Source organism: Balaenoptera borealis (assembly GCF_965194805.1).
Source record: "Balaenoptera borealis genome assembly, chromosome: 19".
NCBI classification, from domain to species: domain Eukaryota; kingdom Metazoa; phylum Chordata; class Mammalia; order Artiodactyla; family Balaenopteridae; genus Balaenoptera; species Balaenoptera borealis.
This window is the reverse complement of record NC_138878.1, coordinates 65,713,108-65,739,168: the sequence shown is the minus strand read 5'-3', so window position 1 is coordinate 65,739,168 and position 26,061 is coordinate 65,713,108. Positions and strand designations below refer to the sequence as shown.

The 26,061-nt window shown below is 48.4% G+C and overlaps 1 protein-coding gene across 1 annotated transcript; it reads left to right on the top strand.

The window, feature by feature from the left end:
- The first annotated feature begins 15,117 nt into the window (after window positions 1–15,117).
- Window positions 15,118–26,042, top strand: LOC309616839 (leukocyte immunoglobulin-like receptor subfamily A member 6). Its single transcript, XM_082368029.1, is given in 13 exon segments — window positions 15,118–15,928; window positions 16,086–16,121; window positions 16,306–16,590; window positions 16,738–17,040; window positions 17,267–17,563; window positions 17,823–18,125; window positions 18,795–18,845; window positions 19,545–19,661; window positions 20,044–20,086; window positions 20,172–20,209; window positions 20,429–20,481; window positions 21,267–21,431; window positions 21,433–26,042. Coding segments are annotated over 13 exon segments (1,941 nt in total). The 5' UTR covers window positions 15,118–15,894; the 3' UTR covers window positions 21,649–26,042.
- Window positions 26,043–26,061: the final 19 nt, after the last annotated feature.

Here is a 26,061-nt window from a genome sequence, read left to right as displayed (position 1 = left end):
TTTCCCATCTCGGGGTATCGGTGGGAAGAGGAGGAGGGCCCAGGGAGAGGACGGGAAACGGGACGCCAGGACTAGTTTCTTCTTCCTGACCCTCTGACCCAGCGGACACAGAGCACAAGCTCAGGGCCCTGGGGTGTAGGGACTTGCCTGCATGGAAGGACATCCTCTCTGCTCTGAGGTCCCCAAGTGCCAGCTGGAGGACAGCCACGTGGTGGCGCTGCGTGGCCAGGGAGGGAGGGTCTACCTTGCGCTTGGACACCTCACCCCCCAGGTGTGTCCAGGGGGGCGACCACCGGGGGGTCACAGTGGGTCCTGTCGTGGTGGGAGGAGAGATCCCACCTGGACCAGATGGGGCAGAAGCAGATGCTCAGACACTGAACCCCTGGACACAGTGGACACTGGGACGACCTGAAGGGTCCCCAAGCCCTTAGGGAGCACAGCGAGGAGGGACCCCCTGCCCACTGGGCCCAGACGTCAGCAGGGCCTCCAGCCACCCAGCGAGCAGACCCCACAGACCCAGTCAGCTCCGCCCTGGGGCCTCAACAGTGCCATCGGACAACTGCTGCCTCTACCCTGGACACCATCCTGGGAGGAGTGTGGACAGGGGGACGCTGAGACGGAGTAAATGCCAGCGAGGCTGTTTATAATGATTGGGAGGGGCTAAGTATCAAACTCCAGTACTGTGTGTGTGTGTGGGTGTGTGTAGGTGTGTGTGTATGTGTGTGTTGCCATTAAGTGGGGGCAGCTCCTGAGACCAGATCACTGACAAAGACTTTTCATTTCTTCTGCTGAACTGCCTTGCATCATGATCTTCTACACACACACATGCACACACACGTACACACCCATGCACACAAATACATGCACACACAGGCACATGTGCTTGCACACATACACACAAATCTAATTCATACCAATGACAGTATGTTCATTTATATGCAGTACCATCTAACTTCTCCACATTTTAATTTCCTAAGGAATAACATACACCGTGTAGGGCTTTTAATGGCGCTTTGATAACACAAAGCCGAGTCCTGTCAATGAGAAATCAGTGATTCCAAGAAGGTGGTACGTTGTTTCATAATATAATTTAAAAAAGATTAAATGATCAAAACAAATGATTTTTCTGAATTATAGAAAGGATTCAACAACAATATAAAATAGTATAAAATCCCTATTTCAGATGACTGTGCATTTTGTTCTGATGGCATCAAGTACCATCAGCACTCAGTAACAGAACCTCTTCCCCAAACCTGGAGCTTCTTGATAAAGAGTTAGTGATTAGGGGAAGGAGGGATAAATTAGGAGTTTGGGGTTAACAGATACACACTGCTATATAAAAAATAGATAAACAACAAGGACCTACTGTATAGCACAGGGAACTATATTCAATATCTTATAATAACCTATAATGGAAAAAATCTGAAAAAGAATATATATATATATAAAACATACAGGGGCTTCCCTGGTGGCGCGGTGGTTGAGAGTCTGCCTGCTAATGCAGGGGACACGGGTTCGAGCCCTGGTCTGGGAGGATCCCACATGCCGCGGAGCAACTTGGCCCGTGAGCCACAATTGCTGAGCCTGCGCGTCTGGAGCCTATGCTCCGCAACTAAGAGAGGCCACGATAGTGAGAGGCCCGCGCATCGCGATGAAGGGTGGCCCCCGCTTGCTGCAACTGGAGAAAGCCCTCGCACAGAAACGAAGACCCAACACAGCCAAAAATAAATAATAAATAAATAATAAAATAAAAAAAAAAATTAAAAAAAAAAAAAAACATACACACATCTGAATCACTTTGCTGTACACCTGAAACTAACACAACATTGTAAATCAACTATACTTCAATTAAAAAAAATTTTTAAAGAGTTAGTGATTAATGGTTTGTTTAAATCAAATTATTCAAAATCAATAACTCAAATAAAAATGCCCAGTTTGAATAATAAGTTTGACACCATTGTTCTAACAGGGCTTGTTGAATAAGAGACCATGTTGTCTGAACTCTCTGAGGTCTTGGAGAAGAGAACCAATACTGAAGGTCCAGGGGCAGAACGTGAGTGAGAGTGAGGTTGGGTCGCTCTCTGAGTCTGAAACCGAACTGGACAACAGAGTGAGTAAAGAAAACGATACTCAGACAAAAAAGAAAAAGAAAAAGAGCTAGACAAATGCACACTCTTGTTATTATTTCTCCCAGTTTTTTTTTTTTGAGTGTACATATCATTGTTTTCTTTCCCACCAAGAAAAATAACTGAGAGGCCACTTTTACTGCTTTTTCACTTAAAAATCCATCCACGGCGCCCTTGCCTGTGTGCTGCTTCCATGACAGCACTCGTAGGTTTGGGGCAGGTTCCATGGAGTACGGCCCTCTGTCAGTAACGTCCCCCTGCCCCTCTCCCACCAGCCTTCCTACCTGGGGTGACTTCGTATAAAAATGAGTGACGGGTCTGGTTGGCAGTAAACAGTGCTGCAGAGCTGCTGTGTCTGAGTGTCTGTACAGGCACGAGTTTCAACAGTGTGTCGCCAGCCTTCTCATGCTGTTTTTTGGGGAAATGAGGGTGGTTGCTTTCACACAGAAAGGGAAGTGCTTTTCAAAGGAGAGTGACTCTGGCCGCAGAGCCCACATTCCCTGCAGCATGTGGGGCAGGCCCTCCTGCCGCAGCCACACCACCCCTGAATCTGCAGGACGCCTCCCTGGGTTCTGTCTCAGGGCAGAGCCCAGGGCTCTGGACCTTTTGTTTCTTAGAGGCGCTGGTCAGCTCGGCTGGGGGAACTGGGGGTCTGGGCAGATATGGGGGTTTGGGCCAAGAATCATAAAGCACACGGACCTCGACGCCCGGAAGGATTTCAGACACCAAGAACCTGGCTCTCTTCTCCTTGAACGAAAGCGACCACTGGGGCTGGGTGTCCCCCGGGGTTGAATGTAGAGCCTGGGATCAGCCTCAGGTCTGAGCCCTTGGACGGGTTGAGCCCCACCAAGTCCCAGGAAGACATCACAGACGGCGCTGCAGACCCTTCTCCGTCTCTGTTAGACCTCACCTTGCTGACCCCAGGACCCTGAGGAAGTCCCTCCCTGAACAATCCAGCTCTGCCTGTGACCCCACCTGGTACCGTGGGCTCAGCCAGCCCCTCCCTTGGGCTGTGACCCTGGGAAACCCCAGGTCTTTCCCTCCCTCCGTGTCCTGGCCCCTCCCCTGGTGTCATGCTGGTAGGACTCAAAGTCCTCGGGGTGGGAGCCGCAAGACCGCCCATGCCAGCCACAGTGCCTGTGTCCTGTGACCCGCACCGGGGTCCAGACAAGAATCCAGCCACCATCCCAGGCCCTCCTGGTTCTCTGCACACGTAACAGTCCAAGAAGCCCCGCCCACCCATGTTGGACAAACACAACTTTTTCTTTAGTGCATTCACACCCGTAGAGTAAGAAACTTTCAGTCTAGAAATGACCTGAGCCAGCTTGGAGGCAGGGGTGAGAGTGGAGGGCACAGCCTAGGGTCACAGGATACACAGGGGCACAGAGACAAAGCATTGTACCTGACGGGGTGAAACCTGCCCTGGAGAACCTGAGGGAGGCCTGGACTGAGTTTCTCCCAACGAGCCACGTACCTCTCTGTGCACTTCCCAATGTAGTAACATGAAGTTGTCGGGAGAAGTTTGTTCCTCCTTTTGCATGTGGGAAACCGAGGTGTGTGGGTGAGGAAACGTGTGCTTTGGGAACAGTCAGCCTGTGGGGACCAGAAGTTGAGCAAGGTTCCCCACCGATATTCTCCACTGTGATCTGTTTGTCTATGTAACCATGTATCTGTGTATTTACCTATGGAGCTGTGCATGTATGTGTGTAGCTAGCTATCTAGTGTCTAGGTATCTATCTATGTAACTGTGTGTCTATCTATGTAACCATGTATCTGTGTACTTACCTATGGAGCTGTGCATGTATCTGTGTAGCTAGCTATCTAGTGTCTAGGTATCTATCTATGTAACTGTCTGTGTGTCTATCTATGTAACCATGTATGTGTGTATTTACCTATGGAGCTGTGCATGTATCTGTGTAGCTAGCTATCTAGTGTCTAGGTATCTATCTATGTAACTGTGTGTCTATCTATGTAACCATGTATCTGTGTACTTACCTATGGAGCTGTGCATGTATCTGTGTAGCTAGCTATCTAGTGTCTAGGTATCTATCTATGTAACTGTCTGTGTGTCTATCTATGTAACCATGTATCTGTGTATTTACCTATGGAGCTGTGCATGTATCTGTGTAGCTAGCTATCTAGTGTCTAGGTATCTATCTATGTAACTGTGTGTCTATCTATGTAACCATGTATCTGTGTATTTACCTATGGAGCTGTGCATGTATCTGTGTAGCTAGCTATCTAGTGTCTAGGTATCTATCTATGTAACTGTCTGTGTGTCTATCTATGTAACCATGTATCTGTGTATTTACCTATGTAGCTGTGCATGTATCTGTGTAGCTAGCTATCTAGTGTCTAGGTATCTATCTATGTAACTGTCTGTGTGTCTATCTATGTAACCATGTATCTGTGTATTTACCTATGGAGCTGTGCATGTATCTGTGTAGCTAGCTATCTAGTGTCTAGGTATCTATCTATGTAACTGTGTGTCTATCTATGTAACCATGTATCTGTGTATTTACCTATGGAGCTGTGCATGTATCTGTGTAGCTATCTATCTAGTGTCTAGGTATCTATCTATGTAACTGTGTGTCTATCTATGTAACCATGTATCTGTGTATTTACCTATGGAGCTGTGCATGTATCTGTGTAGCTAGCTATCTAGTGTCTAGGTATCTATCTATGTAACTGTCTGTCTATCTATGTAACCATGTATCTGTGTATTTACCTATGGAGCTGTGCATGTATCTGTGTAGCTAGCTATCTAGTGTCTAGGTATCTATCTATGTAACTGTGTGTCTATCTATGTAACCATGTATCTGTGTACTTACCTATGGAGCTGTGCATGTATCTGTGTAGCTATCTATCTAGTGTCTAGGTATCTATCTATGTAACTGTCTGTGTGTCTATCTATGTAACCATGTATCTGTGTATTTACCTATGGAGCTGTGCATGTATCTGTGTAGCTAGCTATCTAGTGTCTAGGTATCTATCTATGTAACTGTGTGTCTATCTATGTAACCATGTATCTGTGTACTTACCTATGGAGCTGTGCATGTATCTGTGTAGCTATCTATCTAGTGTCTAGGTATCTATCTATGTAACTGTCTGTGTGTCTATCTATGTAACCATGTATCTGTGTATTTACCTATGGAGCTGTGCATGTATCTGTGTAGCTAGCTATCTAGTGTCTAGGTATCTATCTATGTAACTGTGTGTCTATCTATGTAACCATGTATCTGTGTATTTACCTATGTAGCTGTGCATGTATCTGTGTAGCTAGCTATCTAGTGTCTAGGTATCTATCTATGTAACTGTGTGTCTATCTATGTAACCATGTATCTGTGTATTTACCTATGGAGCTGTGCATGTATCTGTGTAGCTAGCTATCTAGTGTCTATGTATCTATCTATGTAACTGTCTGTCTATCTATGTAACCATGTATCTGTGTATTTACCTATGGAGCTGTGCATGTATCTGTGTAGCTAGCTATCTAGTGTCTAGGTATCTATCTATGTAACTGTGTGTCTATCTATGTAACCATGTATCTGTGTATTTACCTATGGAGCTGTGCATGTATCTGTGTAGCTAGCTATCTAGTGTCTATGTATCTATCTATGTAACTGTCTGTGTGTCTATCTATGTAACCATGTATCTGTGTATTTACCTATGGAGCTGTGCATGTATCTGTGTAGCTAGCTATCTAGTGTCTAGGTATCTATCTATGTAACTGTGTGTCTATCTATGTAACCATGTATCTGTGTATTTACCTATGGAGCTGTGCATGTATCTGTGTAGCTAGCTATCTAGTGTCTAGGTATCTATCTATGTAACTGTCTGTGTGTCTATCTATGTAACCATGTATCTGTGTATTTACCTATGGAGCTGTGCATGTATCTGTGTAGCTAGCTATCTAGTGTCTAGGTATCTATCTATGTAACTGTCTGTGTGTCTATCTATGTAACCATGTATCTGTGTATTTACCTATGGAGCTGTGCATGTATCTGTGTAGCTATCTATCTAGTGTCTAGGTATCTATCTATGTAACTGTCTGTGTGTCTATCTATGTAACCATGCATCTGTGTATTTACCTATGGAGCTGTGCATGTATCTGTGTAGCTATGTATGTAACTATCTATATATCTAAGTATCTGTCTATGTATCATCTATTTATCAATCTACCTGTTTATCTACCTATCACGTTTCTATCTATCTCTGATGAGTTAATACCATGCTTGTTTCATTTGGACTTGAGTTGAGTCTGGTTATGACACATCTAGCTAGAAACACCTTCCAAAAACCATGGTCTTTGTGACCCAAACAGGGAAATCTAGAGTTGGGCCTGTGAGCACCCACTTCTCTCCTGTTAGACCAGTGATGCAGGCCCCACTGTGGCCCCTGGGAGCCTGTCCTGCTCACTTCCGGACCTGCAGGGCACTGTTCCCACCCCTGGGACAAGCACGGAGAAAATGACGAGAGGCCGGCCATATCCCCTGATGCCGCCCCCTTCCTGGGCTCAGGCCTCCAGGGACAGGGGGGCAGGAGATACTGGGTGGGGTCTAGGCCCTGCGTCCGTCCAGCCTCTACTCCAGGACCTGCTAGGCTCCTGGGGGGGCGGACAGTCACCCCTGCAGTCCCTGCTTAGCTCTGTGTCGCCTGGGCTGACCTAAGTTGGGAGGGTCAATCTCTGCATTATGTCCCTCCCGTCCCTCGAAGGGCAGGAACGTCTATGTCGTCACAGTGGACCCTGAGATCCTGTTGTGCTTCTCTCCTAGAGTCCCTGCCCAGACCCTCCATCTGGGCCGAGCCAGATTCTGTGATCCCCTGGGGGTGGCCTGTGACCAATGCGTGCAGGGGCCCTGCTGGGGTTAAGGTGCTCCACCCGGAGATGGAACAGGGTAGAAATCCCATCACATCCCAATTCAATCCACACGAGGCAGAGGCCAGATTCCCCATCACTGTAGTGAGTGGAGACACTGCCCAGCATTTTCGCCGCCTCTGTTAATAAAGGTCCACCTTGACTGAGCACAGAACCCCCTGGAGCTGGTGGTCACAGGTGAGGAGCTGCCATGGTGCCCTCTTCCCTTCCCACCTATTCCAAGCTATCATGGTGTCTGGAGGACCCTGCAGGCCTACCTCTCTGGACGCACCAGGTCTTTCCCCACCTCTGCCCTCCTCGGCGTCCAGGGACCGCCACCTCCCACTGGGCTCCTGTTCCAACAAGTGGAAGGCATCGTTACCGAAAACCCCAAAGTCCTTCCAGCTCCTCCCTCTCCTCCCCTCCTCCCCTTCTCCTTCCTCTCCTCTCCTTTCCCTCCCCTCTCCCTTGATCCTCCCTCTCCTCTTATTTCTCTACAGGAGCCATGTCTTGAGGAGTCCTGGATCCTACTCTGCAGAGGCAAACAGCAGCAATATGCCTTCCCTGTCACCTGTTTTCAAGCCCCTGTTTAGGTGCAGAGGGATTTTTACTCTTTGGATACATGCCTCTAATATCTGGCTGGTCAAATACTACTCCAGACATCTGGTGGTTTGACCTCTATATTGTCTGGGTGACTGACAGCAGAGTGGGTGTGGTGGTAATAAATCGAATGAGACATGCACAGAAGAAAATGGAAATCAAGGGAGCCAATCCATCCTCTAAAAACTTGGAGATACTGGGTGCTCTGGAAACATGATGTGTGTGGTGTGGAAGTGACACAGGGTGAGAAAGATGGACACCGTCTTTATGGAAAACTGAATCCCATTGCTCTCCTACACTCAAGAGATAGTCCAAAAACTTGGAGTATCTTTTTTTTGAAAACATGAGAAAGTTCTAGAGCAAATTCTTCCTCATACTGTCTTTTAGGCAATCCTACTGTAACATCTGCTTGAACATCTGGTCAACCTAACCTGTCTCTGGGCATGCAATGAGCACCTTGCAAATGAAGAAAAATAGGTTTAAGTCAGAGAATTTCCCTGTCCAAGTGCCAATAGCCTTCAACTGAAGGAATTTTAAGTACTCTGTGCTCCATTATTAAAAAGTATACAAACAATAAATGCTGGAGAGGGTGTGGAGAAAAGGGAACCCTCCTACACTGTTGGTGGGAATGTAAATTTGTGCAGCCACTATGGAAAACAGTATGGAGGCTTCTTAAAAAACTAAAAATAGACCTACCATATGATCCAGCAATCCCACTCCTGGGCATATATCCAGAGAAAACTCTAATTTGAAAAGATACATGCACCCCAATTTTCACTGCAGCACTATTTACAATATCCAAGACATGGAAGCAACTTAAATGTCCATAGACAGAGGAATGGATAAAGAAGATGTGGCACATATATACAATGGAATATTACTTAGCCATAAAAAAGAATGAAATAATGCCATTTGCAGCAACATGGATGGACCTAAAGATTATCATATTCAGTGAAGTAAGTCAGAGAAAGACAAATATCATATGCTATCACTTACATGTGGAATCTAAAAAAATGATACAAATGAACTTATTTACAAAACAGAAATAGACTCACAGACCTAGAAAACAAACTTCTGGTTACCAAAGGGGAAAGGGGGGAAGGAAATCAGGAGTTTGGGATTAACAGATACACAGCAATATATATATATATATAATATATATAAACAACAAGGATCTACTGTATAGCACAGGGAAGTATTACTCAATACCTTGTAATAACCTATAATGGAAAAGAATCTGAAAGAGTATATATATATATATATATATATATATATATATATATATATATATATATATATATATATATAAAACTGAATCACTTTGCTGTACACCTGAAACTAACACAACATTGTAAGTCAACTATACTCCAATAAAAACAAACAAATAAAAGAGTCTGTATAACAGCAAATCCAAGACTAAATGCACTCTTATGCTTTCAAAATGGGAGTAAGATAATCAATCTAGACTTTAGGGTCCCATCGTCCACTGGGTCCAGTTAAGCAATGGGGGTCAGGCACAGGATTTACTCTATCCTGAGACAAATCTCTTCTCAGCTCCACTCAACTGACAGTCTGCAGAAAGGCAATGAGGATGTTATGTACAGAGTGGAGAAAGCCAGAGTCTGGAACATGCTCAGAATGACCCAACTAATGGGAGAGTTGACCTACCGTAGAGAAGACTCCACATGTTGGAGTTCTGGGGTTCCCCTCACATATCAATGAACTCTGCAACTGATCACCCTTAACTAAATCCAATCAGAACGCGAACCTCACTCTGGAGATGCAACTTGGGGTTAGAGTTGGGACCACCCTCCCCAATGTCACAGGACACATGACTGACCATGAAATATGGGTTCCTGTGGATCCCAGAACACCCATGCTCCCAGAGTAAACTGGAGGTTAACCATGCATCCCAGTTAGATAGCGTTTTGTGTATCTCGTAAAGACTTGATTGTAGAGTGAAACGCATTCAGGAATAAATCAGGGTTGAATATGCCTGTGATATTTTTATTTCTTCTAATGTGTTAAGATTCACCCATTTGAAGACTTGCCCATGACAGTCTGTAATGTTTCCTTCTCTTTCCTTATAATGTACTTAATTTAGAAAATGCTGATTGATTCTGGGCATTTAGCTATAATTTAAATAATTTAGCTTTCCTTTATCACCTTCAAATCCAAATTAATAAAATTGGTTATTTCTTTATTTTTCTTATTGCTTTAACCTGTTCTCCCATAGGACTAATCCTTCTTCCCATTTTAGATTTATTTGTGTAATTGTTTTGTTAATTTAGTTTTTCCTACGACACCAGACCTTCCATGAGGGCAGAGAATACATCTGCTTTGCTCAACTTTATCTCCTCATTTCCTGGGATGGCCATGGGTTGACATGCTTTAATATTTTTTTAGTGAACAGGGATAAGATTTGTGAAAGGTGAATGGATGCATAAATGGGTAAAGTCCAAGAAGTCATGGAATGGTTAAGGTGAGTGATCTCGAGCAGTTAGACAAAAGATCATGTCATTGGAAAAAAACAAGAACAAAACACCTCATGGCATTTTCCCCATCCTTGAATTACTGTGAGTTACTCTGAAAGCAGGACCTAAGACAGGGATGTAGGTGTGGGTAGTTTATTTGAGAAGCAAGAGTGAGGGAGTGGGATAGGGAAAGCTTGAAGGAAAGGAATTCCTGAAATAGGGATGCATTACTGAGGTCCCTGCATGAGGTGATGTGAACAAGATTCCACCAGGATCTCAGAGTGTACAGAATACCCTGCAGGATCTTCCTTCCAAAGGACGAGACACTTGGGAATGCACTCATGGACACTTGGGAATATACTCATGGACACTTGGGAATGTACTCATGGACACTTGGGAATGCACTCATGGACACTTGGGGATGCACTCATGGACACTTGGGGATGCACTCATGGACACTTGGGAATGCACTCATGGACACTTGGGGATGCACTCATGGACACTTGGGGATGCACTCATGGACACTTGGGGATGCACTCATGGACACTTGGGAATGTATTCATGGACACTTGGGAATGTACTCATGGACACTTGGGAATGTATTCATTCATAGGAATGTATCCCTATTCCCCATTGCTTGGAATTTTCCCCACGGATGGTTTCATTCTTCACGGTTTCGGGCTGATAAGGTCCTTCCCCCAAATGTGGAGAGCCGTGTAGGCATCCTTGAGAAGGGATACTGTCCGTGGGATGCTGAGACCTACAGAGCTGTCAACCAGATCGAACATGAAACTAGCAGGTCACCCAGAGGGATATGAAACAGAGGCTAAAAACGTGTGCTTGAAAACCTAAAGTCAATGGATTTAATGCAGTGTCTGTTCACTTGACTCCAGCCCTTCTGAAAGCCTCTGCGTCTTTGCCTTCTGGATCATATGACAATTTTTCTTTCAATCCCTGCTTCCTCTTTTCCCTCCCACCCAATGTGTCAGTTCTGAAGTCAGAAGGTCCTCTCACCCTTTTAAGGAGAACAGAGCTGAACAGTGGTTAGTCACCTCCTAGATCAGACCACAGTTCTAGATCATTTCAGGTCACACCCGTTGGAACTGCTGCACATCTAGCCTTGGACCCCAGCAGTGCCTAACACGGCAGCTCTCTAACAAAGGAAACCACAGCCCGGCCACTGAAGGTTGCCGCCTGAGGGAAGGAGAGAAAGAAATGGGCGCTGGTTACAAGCCTGCACCTTTCTACACCGACTCAGGGGTAGCAGAGGCCAGATGAGAGTGGCCTGGAGTGGAGACAGCTAACTAGGATAAAGGGAGAAACATGCAAGAATGTTCTGGAAGGCCAACGGAAAGAAAGGCAATAACCAAAGGGCGTCCTGTCCTAGTTGTCATCTGGTTCCATCAGCTCTTAAGGAAACTTCTGGAAATCCTGGCCTGGGAGAAAGAATTTATTCCTTTTTTAAAAATTTTATTTATGTATTTATTTTTGGCTGCGTTGGGTTTTTGTTGCTGTGTGTGGGCCTTCTCTAGTTGTGTGAGCGGGGGCTACTCTTGGCTGCGGTGCGCGGGCTCCAGGCGCGCAGGCTTCAGGAGTTGTGGCACGCGGCCTCAGTAGTTGTGGCATGTGGGCTCAGTAGTTGTGGTGCATGGGCTTAGTTGCTCCACGGCGTGTGGGATCTTCCCGGACCAGGTCTCGAACCCATGTCCCCTGCATTGGCAGGCGGATTCTTAACTGCTGCGCCACCAGGGACGTCCTATTCCTATTGTTTTTATGAGGGTTTTACACTTTTAGATTCTTATTTTGTAGTATTATAGGCTTTCCAAATCAGACATATCTTTATAATTCTTGCACCTACACAAATGTTTCATTGTTCTCTAGGTGCTAGGAAACTAGGCCAGTTGCCCCCCAAAAAGAGGGTGGAATATTAGAGGACTCAGAATGCACCATCGCCAACTTTTTTTTTTTTTCCACTGAATTTCTGGCAATGCAAGACCCTGCCCGCACATGGATTGCAGTTGTTCTGCTCTGATAGGGATACTGACGGGAAAGCAGAGTTGGAGAGGCAGGATGAGGCAGTTCTTGGAAGACTGTGAACACCAGGGAGAAGCTGCACGTGCAGAACTTGGGGAATTGGGCAAACAGAGGATGCGGGGAGGAGGGCTGTACCATGCAGTGAGAGTGGAGGGTGTAGAAAGGAAGCAGACTGGAAAGCCCTAGAGACGCAATGATAAAAGTCACTCAACCATTAAAAAAAATCAAATTAGTAGTCCCTATAAAATTAATTTCTATGAAATAACCATTTTCATATACACAAATAAATCCCAACTTCACCCTGAATGTCAACAACAACAAAGGAAAATTCTATGGAATAAATGTAATAAGAAATGTGCAAAACTTAACCCATGCAAATGTATATCTTTCAAACATTTCTGAACGGCGCAAAAATTAGATTTGAACAAATTAAGAAAATCGCCTTATCCTTAGACAGAGTGACTCAGCATCACAAACACGTCAGCTCTTCGTAGGCTAGTTTATAAACATACCCCAGTCCTCCAAGTACACCAACAAGCTTTTCTTCTTCTTTTTTTTTTAAACTTTTTATTTTATATTGGAGTATAGTCGATTAACAACGTTGTGATAGTTTCAGGTGCACGGCAAAGGGACTCAGCCATACATATACATGTATCCATTCTCCCCCAAACTCCCCCCCATCCAGGCTGCCATATAACATTGAGCAGAGTTCCCTGTGCTATACAGTAGGTCCTTGTTGGTTATCCATTTTCAATATAGCAGTGTGTACATGTCAATCCCAAACTCCCTGACTATCCCTTCCCCCCATCCTTCCCCCCGGTAACCCTAAGTTCATTCTGCAAGTCTGTGAGTCTGTTTCTGTTTTGTTAATAAGTTCATTTGTATCATTTCTTTTTAGATTCCGCATATAAGGGATATCATACGATATTTCTCTTTCTCTGTCTGACTTACTTCACTCTGTATGCCAATCTGCAGGTCCATCCATGTTGCTGCAAATGGCATTATTTCATTCTTTTTAATGGCTGAGCAATATTCCACTGTATATATGTATTACGTCTTCTTTATCCATTCCTCTGTCGATGGACATTTAGGTTGCTTCCAGGTCTTGGCTATTGTAAACAGTGCTGCAATGAACACTGGGGTGCAAGTATCCTTTTGGACCATGTTTTTCTCAGGGTATACGCCCAGGAGTGGGATTGCTGGATCAGATGGCAGCTCTATTTTTAGCTTTCTAAGGAATCTCTATACTGTTCTCCATAGTGGCTGCACCAATTTACATTCCCACCAACAGTGCGGGAGGGTTCCCTTCTCTCCACACCCTCTCCAGGATTTATTGTTTGTGGATTTTTTGATGATGGCCATTCTGACTGGTGTGAGGTGATACCTCATTGTAGTTCTGATTTGCATTTCTCTAATAATTAGTGATGTTGAACATCCTTTCATGTGCCTCTTGGCCATCTGTATATCTTCTTCGGAGAAACGTCTATTTAGGTCTTCTGCCCATTTTTTGATTGGGTTGTTTGTTTTGATGATATTAAGCCTCATGAGCTGTTTGTAAATTTTGGAGACCAATCCCTTGTCAGTCACACCATCTGCAAATATTTTCTCCCAATCCGTGGGGTGTCTTTTTGTTTTGTTTATGGTTTCCTTTGCTGTGCAAAAGCTTTTGAGTTTAACAAGCTTTTCTTCTGGAACTAGACAAGCTGATACTAAGCTCCATATGGAAAAATAAAAATATAAGAATACCTAGGAAAACACACAAAGAGAAGAGCTATGCGGGTAGCGGGGACAAGCCCAACCAGAAATTAAAACACACCATACAGCCTCTGAGTCATCAGGAAATAAAGCCTAGATGCGTCTGCTTATTATGACAGAAGAAACACAAGAAGGATTGGCCGTATTTCACAGGCATTTAAAAGTAGTGGGATATTATAAACCATGTGATTTCCATGTGAATGGGTGCATTTGGGAGAAGAGAAGCTTTTGCTATGGCATAGGGTCAGTAGCTGCTAAACTTATAAAGTGGAAATTTAATAAGGAGCATGATATGCACAAACTCTCAAAGTACCTCCCCACAAACCAGTGATTAATTACAAAGGGCAAATAACAGCTTTACTCTGGAGAAACCTGGGGCATGCCGAAGTAACCAAGTTAGGAAAGCCCAAATCACCAAAAAGGAGAAACAAGGACAATATGGCTTGAGTGGTATTCCACCCCAAAATGTACAGCTTGCATCTAACCAGGAAGTGGTTTGGGCAAACCTCCTATTCTGTGTGTATCACGCTTCCTTTCTCTGCAGGGTCTCCCCTTCCTCAGGAGCCCTCAGTCACCTCTCTCATCAACCCCAGTATGACCAAGGCTGTAAAGGAAGGAACCCAACATCTCCATTCGTGCGCTTGTTTTAAATCTCATTAATCCAAACAGGACTCCGTGATCTAGGAGCATTTGGAGATGAACACGAACCACTTAAGTGTGGGGAGAGGAAACACCTTGGGCAGGAACCATTGATCTTCTGACCGTCCAGCTCGAAACCCAGCATCGGGCTCTTGGCACTTGACGGCATATCTGGACCGTGTCTGGAGCACACATCTGGGGTTTATGACGGGCAGAAATTGTTTTCTAAAAAAGGAGACGTCATGCGTCTTATTTGGGATGGCAACAGAGACTGACGTGTAGGGAAATAGCTGTTCTGCTTCCTGTGAAACCTTTAGTGTTGAAACCCGCGCTGGGGGTGATGGGCACTTGCCCGGGGCGTCCTCTTAGTCGGCGTGGCCTCCCAGGCTCTGTCTTCTTGTCCCTCTACTCAGCCGGGGTGGGCAGGAAAGTCTTCGCGATTTCGAAACTCACCACCTGCTCTACCTTACTCCGCGAGGAAGGATACTGAGTCCTATTTGTAGTATTATCATTTTGTACTCTTAGGATGAGCCTTGAATTTCCCTTTAAGATCCCCCCAAGGCACCTTCTAAGTGGTGGGGATGGGGAGACAGTCCTGGATTACCCGGGGTGGGGGGGCCCATGTTACCACCAAGGTCCTGATGAGTGAAAGAGCGAGGCAGAAGGGCCAGAGCCAAGGTCGATGGGACTCGGAAGCAGAAGTTGGAGAGACGTGCCTGCTGGCTTGGAAGATGGGAGGGTTTGAGTCAAGGGACATGGCAGCCTGCAGAAGCTTGAACACGTGAGGGAATGAATTCCACCCCAGAGCTCTCAGGAGCAACACAGCCTGACAACAACTTGACTTTAACACAAGGGTTTCCATTTGGACTTCTGACCTCCAGAATGTAAAGGTAATAAATCTGTGTTGCTTTAACCCATGGACTTGTAGTGGTTGCCACGGCAGCAACAGGAAACAAATACACTGAATATTTCTGAGGTTGTTTGGTGGTGGTCGTTGTTCAGTTGTTCGTTTGTTTGCCAATCTGAGCTCTGCAAGCTCAGGGTTTGAATCTGTCATGTCCAAGGATGTACTTCTAAGCCAGTCACATTGCAAATACCCAATAAATATGTGTTGATGCTTGGGTCAAAAAGGACTTCAGGCCACGAAGGCAGCAGCTTATGGGTCAAGTGAGGCCTCAGACGTGGTCAGATATGTCTGCAGAAGCCCGCTGCCCACTCCAGCCTGAGCCCTGCGGAAACGAGGGCCAGGCTCCTGGGGAGGGGCAGTTCCCCTTCCTGTGGGGCTGCTGACGTGACAGCCCCGTGACGGGGAGGACCAGCCTCCCGGTGGACACACCCTCGGGTCTCCGTCCCGAGGGCACCGTGGTCTCCTCCATCTGCACCGCCTGGACCACAGGGACGAGACGCCATGACCCCCAGCCTCACGGCCCTGCTCTGCCTCGGTGAGATGGAGGAGGGGAGGGGAAGCCCTAGGCACGGAGGGACCCCCCCCACAGCCAGGCTGCTCCGTCAGGAGCCCCCAGGACTCAGGAGGCTCACGGGGAGGAGAGGCGCTGCTCAGGGTTCAGGGCAAATCTCTCACCGGGGTCTCTCTTCCAGGGCTGCGTGTGGGCCTGAGGACCCACGTGCAGGCAGGTGAGTCTGTCCCCAGGTGTCCCAGCTCCCTCCTGCTCATGGGGACAAGGGGCCACCCCCAGGCAATGGGGATGGGGAACAGCGGTTCTGGGCTGAAGGAGGGGGAGTCTGGGAGGTTTGGGGCTGAGAGCTGGGGACCTGGGGGTGAGGATGCCTTGTGACCCAGCCTCTGACGTCCTTCCAGGAACCCTCCCCAAACCCACCATCTGGGCTGAGCCAGGCTCTGTGATCCCCTCGGGGAGCCCCGTGACCATCTGGTGTCAGGGGACCCTGGGGGCCTGGGAGTTCCGTTTGGATAAAGAGGGAAGCTCAGCTCCCTGGGACAGACAGTCCCCACTGGAGCCCAGGGACAAGGGCAAGTTCTCCATCCCACACATGACACAGCCCGACGCAGGGAGATACCACTGTTATTATCTCAGCCCCACTGGCTGGTCAGAGCGCAGTGACCCCCTGGAGCTGGTGGTGACAGGTGAGAGGACACTCGGGGGTCCCGGCCTCAGGCTCTGCCCTCAGGAAGGGGGTCTGCTCTCAGGGGTGTGTCCCTCTCACAGCCCAGCCCTGGGGGAGGGAAGGGGGGTGTGAGCCCCATTTCACAAGCTCCCTCCTTCTCTCCTAGGGGCCCACAGCAAACCCACCCTCTCAGCCCTGCCGAGCCCTGTGGTGACCTCGGGAGGGACCGTGACCCTCCAGTGTAGCTCATGGCAGGGATGGGACGGGTTCATTCTGACTAAGGAAGGAGAACCCAAGTCCTCTGGGATCCTGGAAGCATGGCGAAGCCCCTATGGGCAGACCCAGGCCCTGCTCTCTGTGGGTCCCGTGACCCCCAGCCACAGGTGGACGCTCAGATGCCACGGCTTTAACAGGGACACCCCCCACGTGTGGTCGGCCCCCAGTGACCCCCTGGAGCTCCTGGTCACAGGTGAGGAAGTCCCACCCTGGCTTCACACACTTTTGAGGCACGAGACAGATTATTAGATGCTTTTCTCCCAGGATTGTCCCAGATGAGAGGGTGGGGTGAGGGGAGAGTGGGGTGCACAGGACAGAGACACAGAGTGTGAGCGACAGTGAGGCCTGCGGACCAGGACGGGAGAAGGGGCTTCACGGGAGGAACCAGCCCCTACAGCCCAGGGTTGGTCTTCCCCCAGGTGTGTCTGGGAAGCCCTCCCTCCTGACCCCGCAGGGCCCTGTCGTGGCCTCTGGACAGAGCCTGACCCTCCAGTGTCGCTCTGACGTCGGCTACGACAGATTCGCTCTGTCCCAGGAGGGGGGACAGGCCCTCCCCCAGCGCCCTGGCCGGCAGCCCCAGGCTGGGCTCTCGCAGGCCGACTTCCCCCTGGGCCCGGTGACCAGCACCCACGGGGGCCGGTACAGATGCTACGGTGGGCACAACCTCTCCTCCGCGTGGTCGGCCCCCAGTGACCCCCTGGACGTCCTGGTGGCAGGTGAGGAGCCAGCGGGTCGGTCAGGGACCCAGACTCTGCACAGGCCCTGCCGGGGGAGCCCCAGGTGGTGATGCTGGGACCAGGCGTGCGGGGTCCCCAGGGAGGGAGAGAGACAGAGAGAGACGGGGGTGGGCAGGGAGAGGGAGAGACTCAGAGAAAACAGAGACAGACAGCGATGAGGGGCCTCAGGGAGGCCCTGCTGAGTCGCAGTTCAGCACCAGGGGGGCGGGCAGCCCCTCACCCCCCTTCCTCTCTCTAGGATGGTTCCCTGACACGCCCTCCCTCTCGGTGCAGCCGGGCCCCGTGGTGGCCTCAGGAGAGAACGTGACCCTGCTGTGTCAGTCAGGGAGCAGGACGGACACTTTCCTTCTGTCCAAGGAGGGGTCAGCCCGTCTCCCACTGCGTCTTAGATCAAAGTACCGAGGTCGGCATTTCCAGGCCGAATTCTCCATGAGTCCTGTGACCTCAGCCCACAGTGGGACCTACAGGTGCTACAGCTCACTCAGCAGTAACCGCTACCTGCTGTCACACGCCAGTGTCCCCCTGGAGCTCGTGGTCTCAGGTGAGGGGCCCCAGCCCTGTCCCCTCTGTGTCCCTGCTGTCAGCTCTGAAGGTGGCCCCCTGTCTAGCATAGGAGTGAGGGGGGCTCCAAAGGAGAGTCAAGGGAGGGTCATCCGGAGGGGGGTCCACCCTGCAGAGGGACGGAGGGAAACAAGGCCCTCCTGTCCCTGTTCCTTCTCACGTCCGGTCACTAGACTTCTCAGATGGGAGGAGGGGGAAAGCCAAGGGCAGCCCCAGAGCAGATACAGGACACGAGTGTGAGCCGCGTGTGCGCAGAGGGGGGGTCCCAGGGAAGCCACAGCCCCTCACCCAACTACAGGCATTTTCCCAGGATCCTCTGGGGACACCACCACCCACACACAGGGCCCAATTCAAGAGCTGGTGAGTCACTGGGGCTCTCTCCAGTACGTGGACACCTGGCCCCAGGCCTGTCCCTTGAGGTCCTCAGCTGCTCTAAATCCTGACCCAATCTCAGCACAGCTTGTGTCCCAGGGGGGCTGGGCGTCAGGTAGAGATGCTGGAGCGACCACAGGCTCCCGGGGCTCTGAGGTTGGTGGATGAAGGGGGGGGCGCCGTGGAGAGGGAATGTCGGGGGCCATCCTGGGGGAGAGCAGTGGGCTGATGTGGGGAGAAGCAGCCCCCGACCCTTCCCTCCTGTCCCGACCCCTAGGAGGCTCTGAAGTTGGGCTCCTTCCCCCCACGGAGCCAGGCCCGCAGACGGGTGAGTGAGGGTCTGTGGGACATGGTGCTGGGTCCAGGGGGGCAGGGCTGAGTTATGCCCTTGGTTCAGGCACCTGTGGAGACGCTGACTTGGACCCCCTTCCCCTGCCTGGGCCTCAGTTTCTCCAAGTGTAAAATTAGAGAATCGTGGCCCAGAGCTTAGATTTCCTTCAGTTCTGACTTCTGGCTGTGACCCCCCAGGAGAGGAGGCCTCACAGGGAGGCCCCTGAGGATGTGACTGTACGGGGGCCTGTCCCCTCCGCTGCAGTGATGGTGGCATTGTACGGGGAGGGGGAGGGAAAGATGAAGAGTCAACTGCACACAGCCGGCCCCTCCCCCAGTCCCTGCTGTGGTGGGGGAGGGGAGGGTAACAAGGAAGGACCTTCGGCTCCAGATGAGATCCTCGGACAGGCCCCCCTGCAGATGAGAAGCCCCCAGAGCACAAAGCTGGTGTCCACCTTGGGCGGGGCGCAGCAGGAGGACAGCTCAGGGAGCCCACAGCCCTGGGTTCCAATCCCAGCTCTGCCACCTCCAGGCTGGGTCACCTGGGGTTTGTGAATTCCCTCTCTGTGCCTCAGTTTCCTCATCTGTAAAATGGGTGGAGTGGGTTAGAGGAGATAAATGCACAGACCCCAGCACAAGTCTGCACACAGTAGGCACTCAATTAAGTGGCATCTTGGGCTCACTCATGACGTCACAGGTGCCCCAGGTCTGAAATGGCACCTGAACGTTCTGATCGGGGTCTCGGTGGCCTTCGTCCTGCTGCTCCTCGTCCTCCTCATCCGACACCGGGGTCAGAGCAGACACAGGAAGTCGGGTGAGTAGGGAACGGGGTGACCCAGGCCCCTGGAGGTGGTGGACTTAGGTCACCAGCCAAAGGGAAACCTAAGAGAGTTTCCCTTAGGTTACTAATTAATAATTAGGTTAAGAGATGGGCAAGGTCAGCTTAGAAAAAGATCGTCCAGAGACTGAAACTCAAAAATCTAGAAAGAAAACACGTACTGTCAGCTGACATGTATAATTCAAGGTATTTTCCTCCTTTTCAATCTCATGAACTGTTGAAACATGTACGCAAGTATGAGTTCAGGCCTCCTTTCCTCCTGAATCCCGTGTGAGGGGCGGGGGTCGTAACAGTCGCAGGGCCGAGCCTCTGTCATCTGCCCCAGCCCAGGGCGAGGCTGATTTCCACCCTCCCGCAGGGGCTACAGACCCACAGCCCAAGGACAGAGGCCTGCAGAGCAGGTAACTCCCGCCCCGAAGACCCCCAGGCCCACCCCACCCGCAGCTCCCCCTCATTCTCCCCCTAACACGCCCGCCTCCTCCCCAGCTCCTGCCCAGCCGCCGCCGCCCAGGACCAGGCCCTCTGTGAGCAGAAGAGGACGGGGTGGGGGACAGAGGGTCCTGGAGGCGGTGGGGGAGGGGAAGGCTGGGACGGGGTGGGCTCAGGGGGTGCGGACTGAAACCCCACACGTCCCCTCACCCCTGGGTCTCAGTGGCCCCTTCTGGATGCACTGCGGGGGCTCCAGCCCTGAGGGACCTCAAGGAATCCCGCCAAGCGACACACACCCTGTTCCGCCCCAGCAGATGCTGCCGTGAAGGACACACAGCCTGAGGAGGGGGTGCAGCTGGACCAGCCGGTGAGACCCCTGCTCCTGTGCCGGCCACCAAAGACCTTCTTGTTGCCAAACTCAGTCCAGTGGACACGTCTCTGTCCTCACGTCCCAGCTCCAGCAGCGTCCCGCACTGACCTCTCCTTCCGGGCTTCCTGGGTCGTCCTGCTGTGCCTCCACCCCTCCTGTTTCCTTGTGACCTCATGGCCCCTCCTTCGGGGTCCCCTTTCCTGGCTCCTCGTCCTCTCTGTCTGACCTTCTGGCATTGCAGACAAGTCCCACGTCTCAAGAGGATTTGTGAATAAGTGAATCACCTGAAAGTCCCCAGGCCCCCCTTCCTTCGTTCACCCAAAAGTGGTGCACAAGGAGAGCACATCCCCCCGGCTCCCTGTAGGTGCTGCAGGTGCAGCAGGGAGCTCACCTGGTGGGGGAGAGAGACTATATGTAAAGAAGCAGGTAGCGTCCTAGAATGCAAGGTCCTGATAAGGAAAGTAAAGCAAGAGAAGGTGACAGAGTGCATGGGGGGTGGGGCAGCAAGTGCAAAGGTCCTGAGGCAGGGACATGCTTTTGCCGGAAGATGGCCGTGCGGCTGGAGCCAAATGAGCAAGAGAGATAACGTGTTAATACAGAAATCAGAACCGTACAAAGAATCCAGAGGCTCCAAGGTGTTAGGAGGTCCCCGGAGTTTCCATCAGGAAAGTGACCTGATCTAAGGTTTTAAAGCATCACTCTGGCAACACAGCGGAAAGCTGACGGGAGGAGATCACAGCGGATCCAGGAAGTCCCCTTTCTGTCCCACTCTCTCCCTCCAGCTGAACAGGCAGGATGCAGACCCCCAGGAGGGGACGTACGCCCAGGTGAACCACTCAAGATCAAGACTAAGGCAGGGGGTGGCCACCTCTCCTTCCTCCCTGTCGGGGAGATTGCTGGACACGAAGGACAGACAAGCGGAAGAGGACGGGCAGAGGGACAGTCAGGTGGGTCCCATCCTGTCCCGGCCCCCAGGCCTCCCCCACCCCAACCACACACCCTCCCTCTCCCCCACCGCAGGCCGCCGCATCTGAAGCCCCCCAGGATGTGACCTATGCCCAGCTGAACCACTCGACCTTCAGACGGGAGACTGCACCCCCTGCCCCCCAGTCAGGGGAGCCCCCAGCAGAGCCCAGCGTGTATGCTGCTCTCGCCGTCCGCTAGCCCAGGAAGGACCCAGACCCCACGCTCCAGGGAGGAAGACTGCACGGACCCCGGAAGGCACAGCAGCTGCCCGCAGTGGACACCACCTAACGACCATTAGCCTGGACTCCCAACACAGACCACCAGGAGCCCCTGGGACCTTTTGGGAGCCACCTGATTCTACCCTCAAAGATAACTAACATCCTTACATTTGGGAAATAATGCAACAGACTTCTCAAAAATCAATGTGTGAACTGAAAACCAAAATCAAAATGAATAAACAAAACAAAAAAACAAAACAGAAGTGGGAAAATGTTTTCAATGAATGATAATGTAAATAATACACATCAAACATATGAACTGAGAAAATTAAGAATCATGAATGAATATATTAGAAAAGCCTTTTAAAAAATCGATGACCTAACATATCACACCAAGACTTTAGGAAAAAATAGCAAATTATTTCAAATGAAGGTAGAACACGGGAATAATAATGACAAGGGTAGCTAATAATGAAGACAACCAAAAAGTAGAGAAAAATCAATTAAGGCAAAAAATAAACTCATTCTTGAAAACATTCATGAATCCTAGCCACCACGGCCAAGGGAAAAAGACAGAAGGCACACATTTCTAATATCATGAAAGAAATTGCGGACAGCACTACAAATCCTACAGACTTTATAAAAATAGTAACAGAACAGTATGAAAAATTTGATGCCAACATACAGAAAATGTAGATGGAATGGAAATCTTCAAGTGTACAATTTACTAAATGGATATAAGAATAAATGGAAAATCTATCACCTTATACATTGATTCTGTAATCAAAACTTACCCTCGACTGAACTATATAGAATCTAAAAAAGTCAAAATGAAAGAAATAGTAGAATGGTGGTTACCGGGGTTGGAAAGAGGGGGAAATGGGAAGATATTGGTCAAAAGGCACAAGCTTCCAGTTACAAGATGAATAAATTCTGGGAATCTAATATACAGCATGGTGGTTATAGCTAATAACACTGTATCACATTCTTGAGTGTTTTGAAGAGAGCAGATCTTAAATGTTCTCACCAAAAAAAAGAAATTGCAACTATGTGATGGGATGGAGACAAATGCTATGGTGGTCATCATTTTCCGATGTGTAAGTGTACAGTTCAGGAGTCTTCACTGGTGATTTCTTCCAAGCACTTATGTACTCATGAAAGACACACACACACACACACACACACACACACACACACCCCAAAATTGCACAAACATTTCCTGAGAACAGAAAAAGAAGAAACATACCTCAACACATCAGATCAGGAAAATATTTACACCAAAACCTGACAAGGGAATTATAAATGGGAAAGTCACAGGAAGATCTCTCACATGAGCTTAGATGGAAATCCCTAAACAAAGTGTACACAAATAAGATTTAGCCATATATTAAAAAGACATTACTTCATTACTGTGGGTTTTTTTTTGGAAGGATAGAGTAACAAAATTTTAAAAATCTATCACGTAATGCAATACTTTAATAGAACAAATAAAAAATAATCATCTTAATAGATGCAGACAAAGCCTTTGATAAAATATACCAACAATTCCTGGTGAAAATAAAATCACATCAGAAATAAAAGGGAATTTCCTTTCATTGATGAAGTCATGTTTAATAATCAACGCTAGACATCATTTGTAAAGGTGAGAACCTGAGGTCCTTTCCTCTACGATTGGCAATGATCCAAGTATGTTCCCCATGACCACTTGTATTCACCAGGGCACTGGAGGCACCAACCAAGTAAGTAAAACAAAACAAAGCGAGAAGCTCTGAAGTGGATAAGAATAATATTGTATTACTAAGAGACTGCACAGTTGTGTTCGTAGAAAATCCAAAAGAATGTAAAGATGTTCTACTCTAATTAAAAAGGAGTTTTCCAGCATCGCTGCATACATGGTCAATACATAGAATTCAACTGCCTTCAAGACTTCCGGTTCTTGATTGAGATGAAGTAAATGAATGTCTCCCTGTTCCATGACTTTATACCAGTGACCTGATTGTATACTCTTGAATTCCAAGAGCCGTAAGATAATAATATTTGGGCTGTTTTAATCCACCAAGTTTGTGGTAATTTGTGGTAAAGGGAAACAATACAACCACTTGAATTTTCTTTTGATTAGTGTTTGCATAGTACATTTTTCATCCTTCTACTTTTTTAATGTGGTAAAATATACACACCATGATATTTACCGCCATTTAAACATTATTAAAGTGTGGAGTTAGTGGCCTTAAGTACATTTACCATGTTCGGCAATCACGACCACTGCCCATCTTCCAGAACATTTTCATAATCCCAAACAGAAACTCTGTACCCATTAAGCAAGAACTCCCCATGCCCCCTAAGAACCAGCCCCTGGTCATCTCCATTCTAATTCCTGCCTTTAGGAATCTGGCTTTCTAGGCTGTTCGTGTAGGTGAAATCATACAAAACGCGACATTTTGTGTCAGCCTTATTTCACTTTGAATAATGTTTGCAAGGTTCATTCATATTGTCATTCTTTTACTTTTAACCTATTTACATGTTATATTAGAAGTGAGCTTCTGGGACTTCCCTGGTGGCACAGTTCTGGGACTTCCCTGGTGGCTGGGAATCCTCTTGCCAATGCAGGGGACATGGATTCGATCCCTGGTCTGGGAGGATCCCACGTGCAACTAGGCCCGTGCGCCACAACTACTGAGCCCTCATGCCACAACTACTAAAGCCCACGCACCTACAGCCCATGCTCCACAACAAGAGAAGCCACCGCAATAAGAAGCCTGTGCACCACAACAGAGAGTAGCCCCCGCTCGCCGCAACTAGAGAAAGCCCGTGTCAGCAATGAAGATCCAGCGCAGCCAAAAATAAATAAATTAATTTATTTATTTATTAAAAAAAAAAGAAGTGAGTTTCTTATGGACTTCATAGTGTAGGTGGTGGTTTTTTCTTAAACCAATCTTACAAGCTCTTCTAATTGCTGTGTTTAGCCCATTTACATATAATATTATTACTAATAAGACTGTTATTTAGGTTTGTCATTTTATTTTATTTTTATTTATTTATTTTTTAAAACAGTTTTTTGTTTTTATTTTTAATTAATTAATTTATTTATTTATTTTTGGCTGTGTTGGGTCTTCGTTTCTGTGCGAGGGCTTTCTCTAGTTGCGGCAAGCGGGGGCCACTCTTCATCGCGGTGCGCGGGCCTCTCACTATCGTGGCCTCTCTTGTTGCGGAGCACAGGCTCCAGACGCTCAGGCTCAGTAGTTGTGGCTCATGGGCCTAGTTGCTCCGCAACATGTGGGATCCTCCCAGACCAGGGCTCGAACCCGTGTCCCCTGCATTAGCAGGCAGACTCTCAACCACTGCGCCACCAGGGAAGCCCTGTCATTTTATTTTTTTAAATTTGGTCCCCCCTCTTTCTTGTTCTTCTATTTACCCTTTCCTGGGATTTAAAAATATTTTTAGCATTCCATTTTAATTTCTCTATTGGTGCTGTAACTATAAGTCTTTGAATGCTGTTGAAGTGGCTGCTCTAGAGATTATCAGATACATACCTAACTTTACACAGTAAAGATAGAGTTAGTATTTTACCTCTTCAAGGGAAATGTAGAAACCTTACAAATCTATAGGTCTCTTTATTCTTACCCCTTTATGCTGTAGTTGTTGTATGTGTTATCTCTACATAGAAGCCCAGGGCTGTGTCGGGGCCTATGGGGCCAGGTCAAGGTGAGTGAGCTCTCCGCAGACCTCCTGCTGCAGCTCCACAACCGCCACCCCCATCACCTGAGGGGAGAAGAGCAGGTCTGGGCTGATGGCGACCAGTCTGGGGATGGCTATGGAGTGACATCTTGGGAAACTGAGGCCAGGAGGGCACCCCTGACACTTCAGGTCTGCATCCTTTCAGGACAAATTGAAACCCTACGTGTTCATCTTCGCCTCCTAATTAGATGCAAATGAGACATTGGAGATGCTCACCTCCGGGTACCGAGACTGGCACGATTAGTTCCAGAGACTCATTCAAGATCGAAGAGATTACTTACGCATTTCTGCATCTCCTCACCTATACCCTGTCTTTTTTGTTCTCAGGGGTAACTGACATTCTCAGTCCATCACAAAATAAGTCACACGTCAACAGTGATGAGTAGGAGAAATTCTCGATTTGGGGTTGGGCTCCGAGGGTCACAACCTGTTAATGGAATGCAGGTGACCTGAGTGGACATGTAGGGAGCCTAGGGTGATTTGGGTCTGCTCTGACTTCTGTGACCTCTTTGTCCACAGTTCCTAGCCTCACACCCCCAAGGCTACACAGTGGAGAATCTCATCCAGATGGGCGTGGCTGGCTCAATCCTGCTGGGCCTCAGGATTCTGCTCTTTCAGGCTCAACACGGCCACGGAGGAACCCAAGATGCAGCCAGGA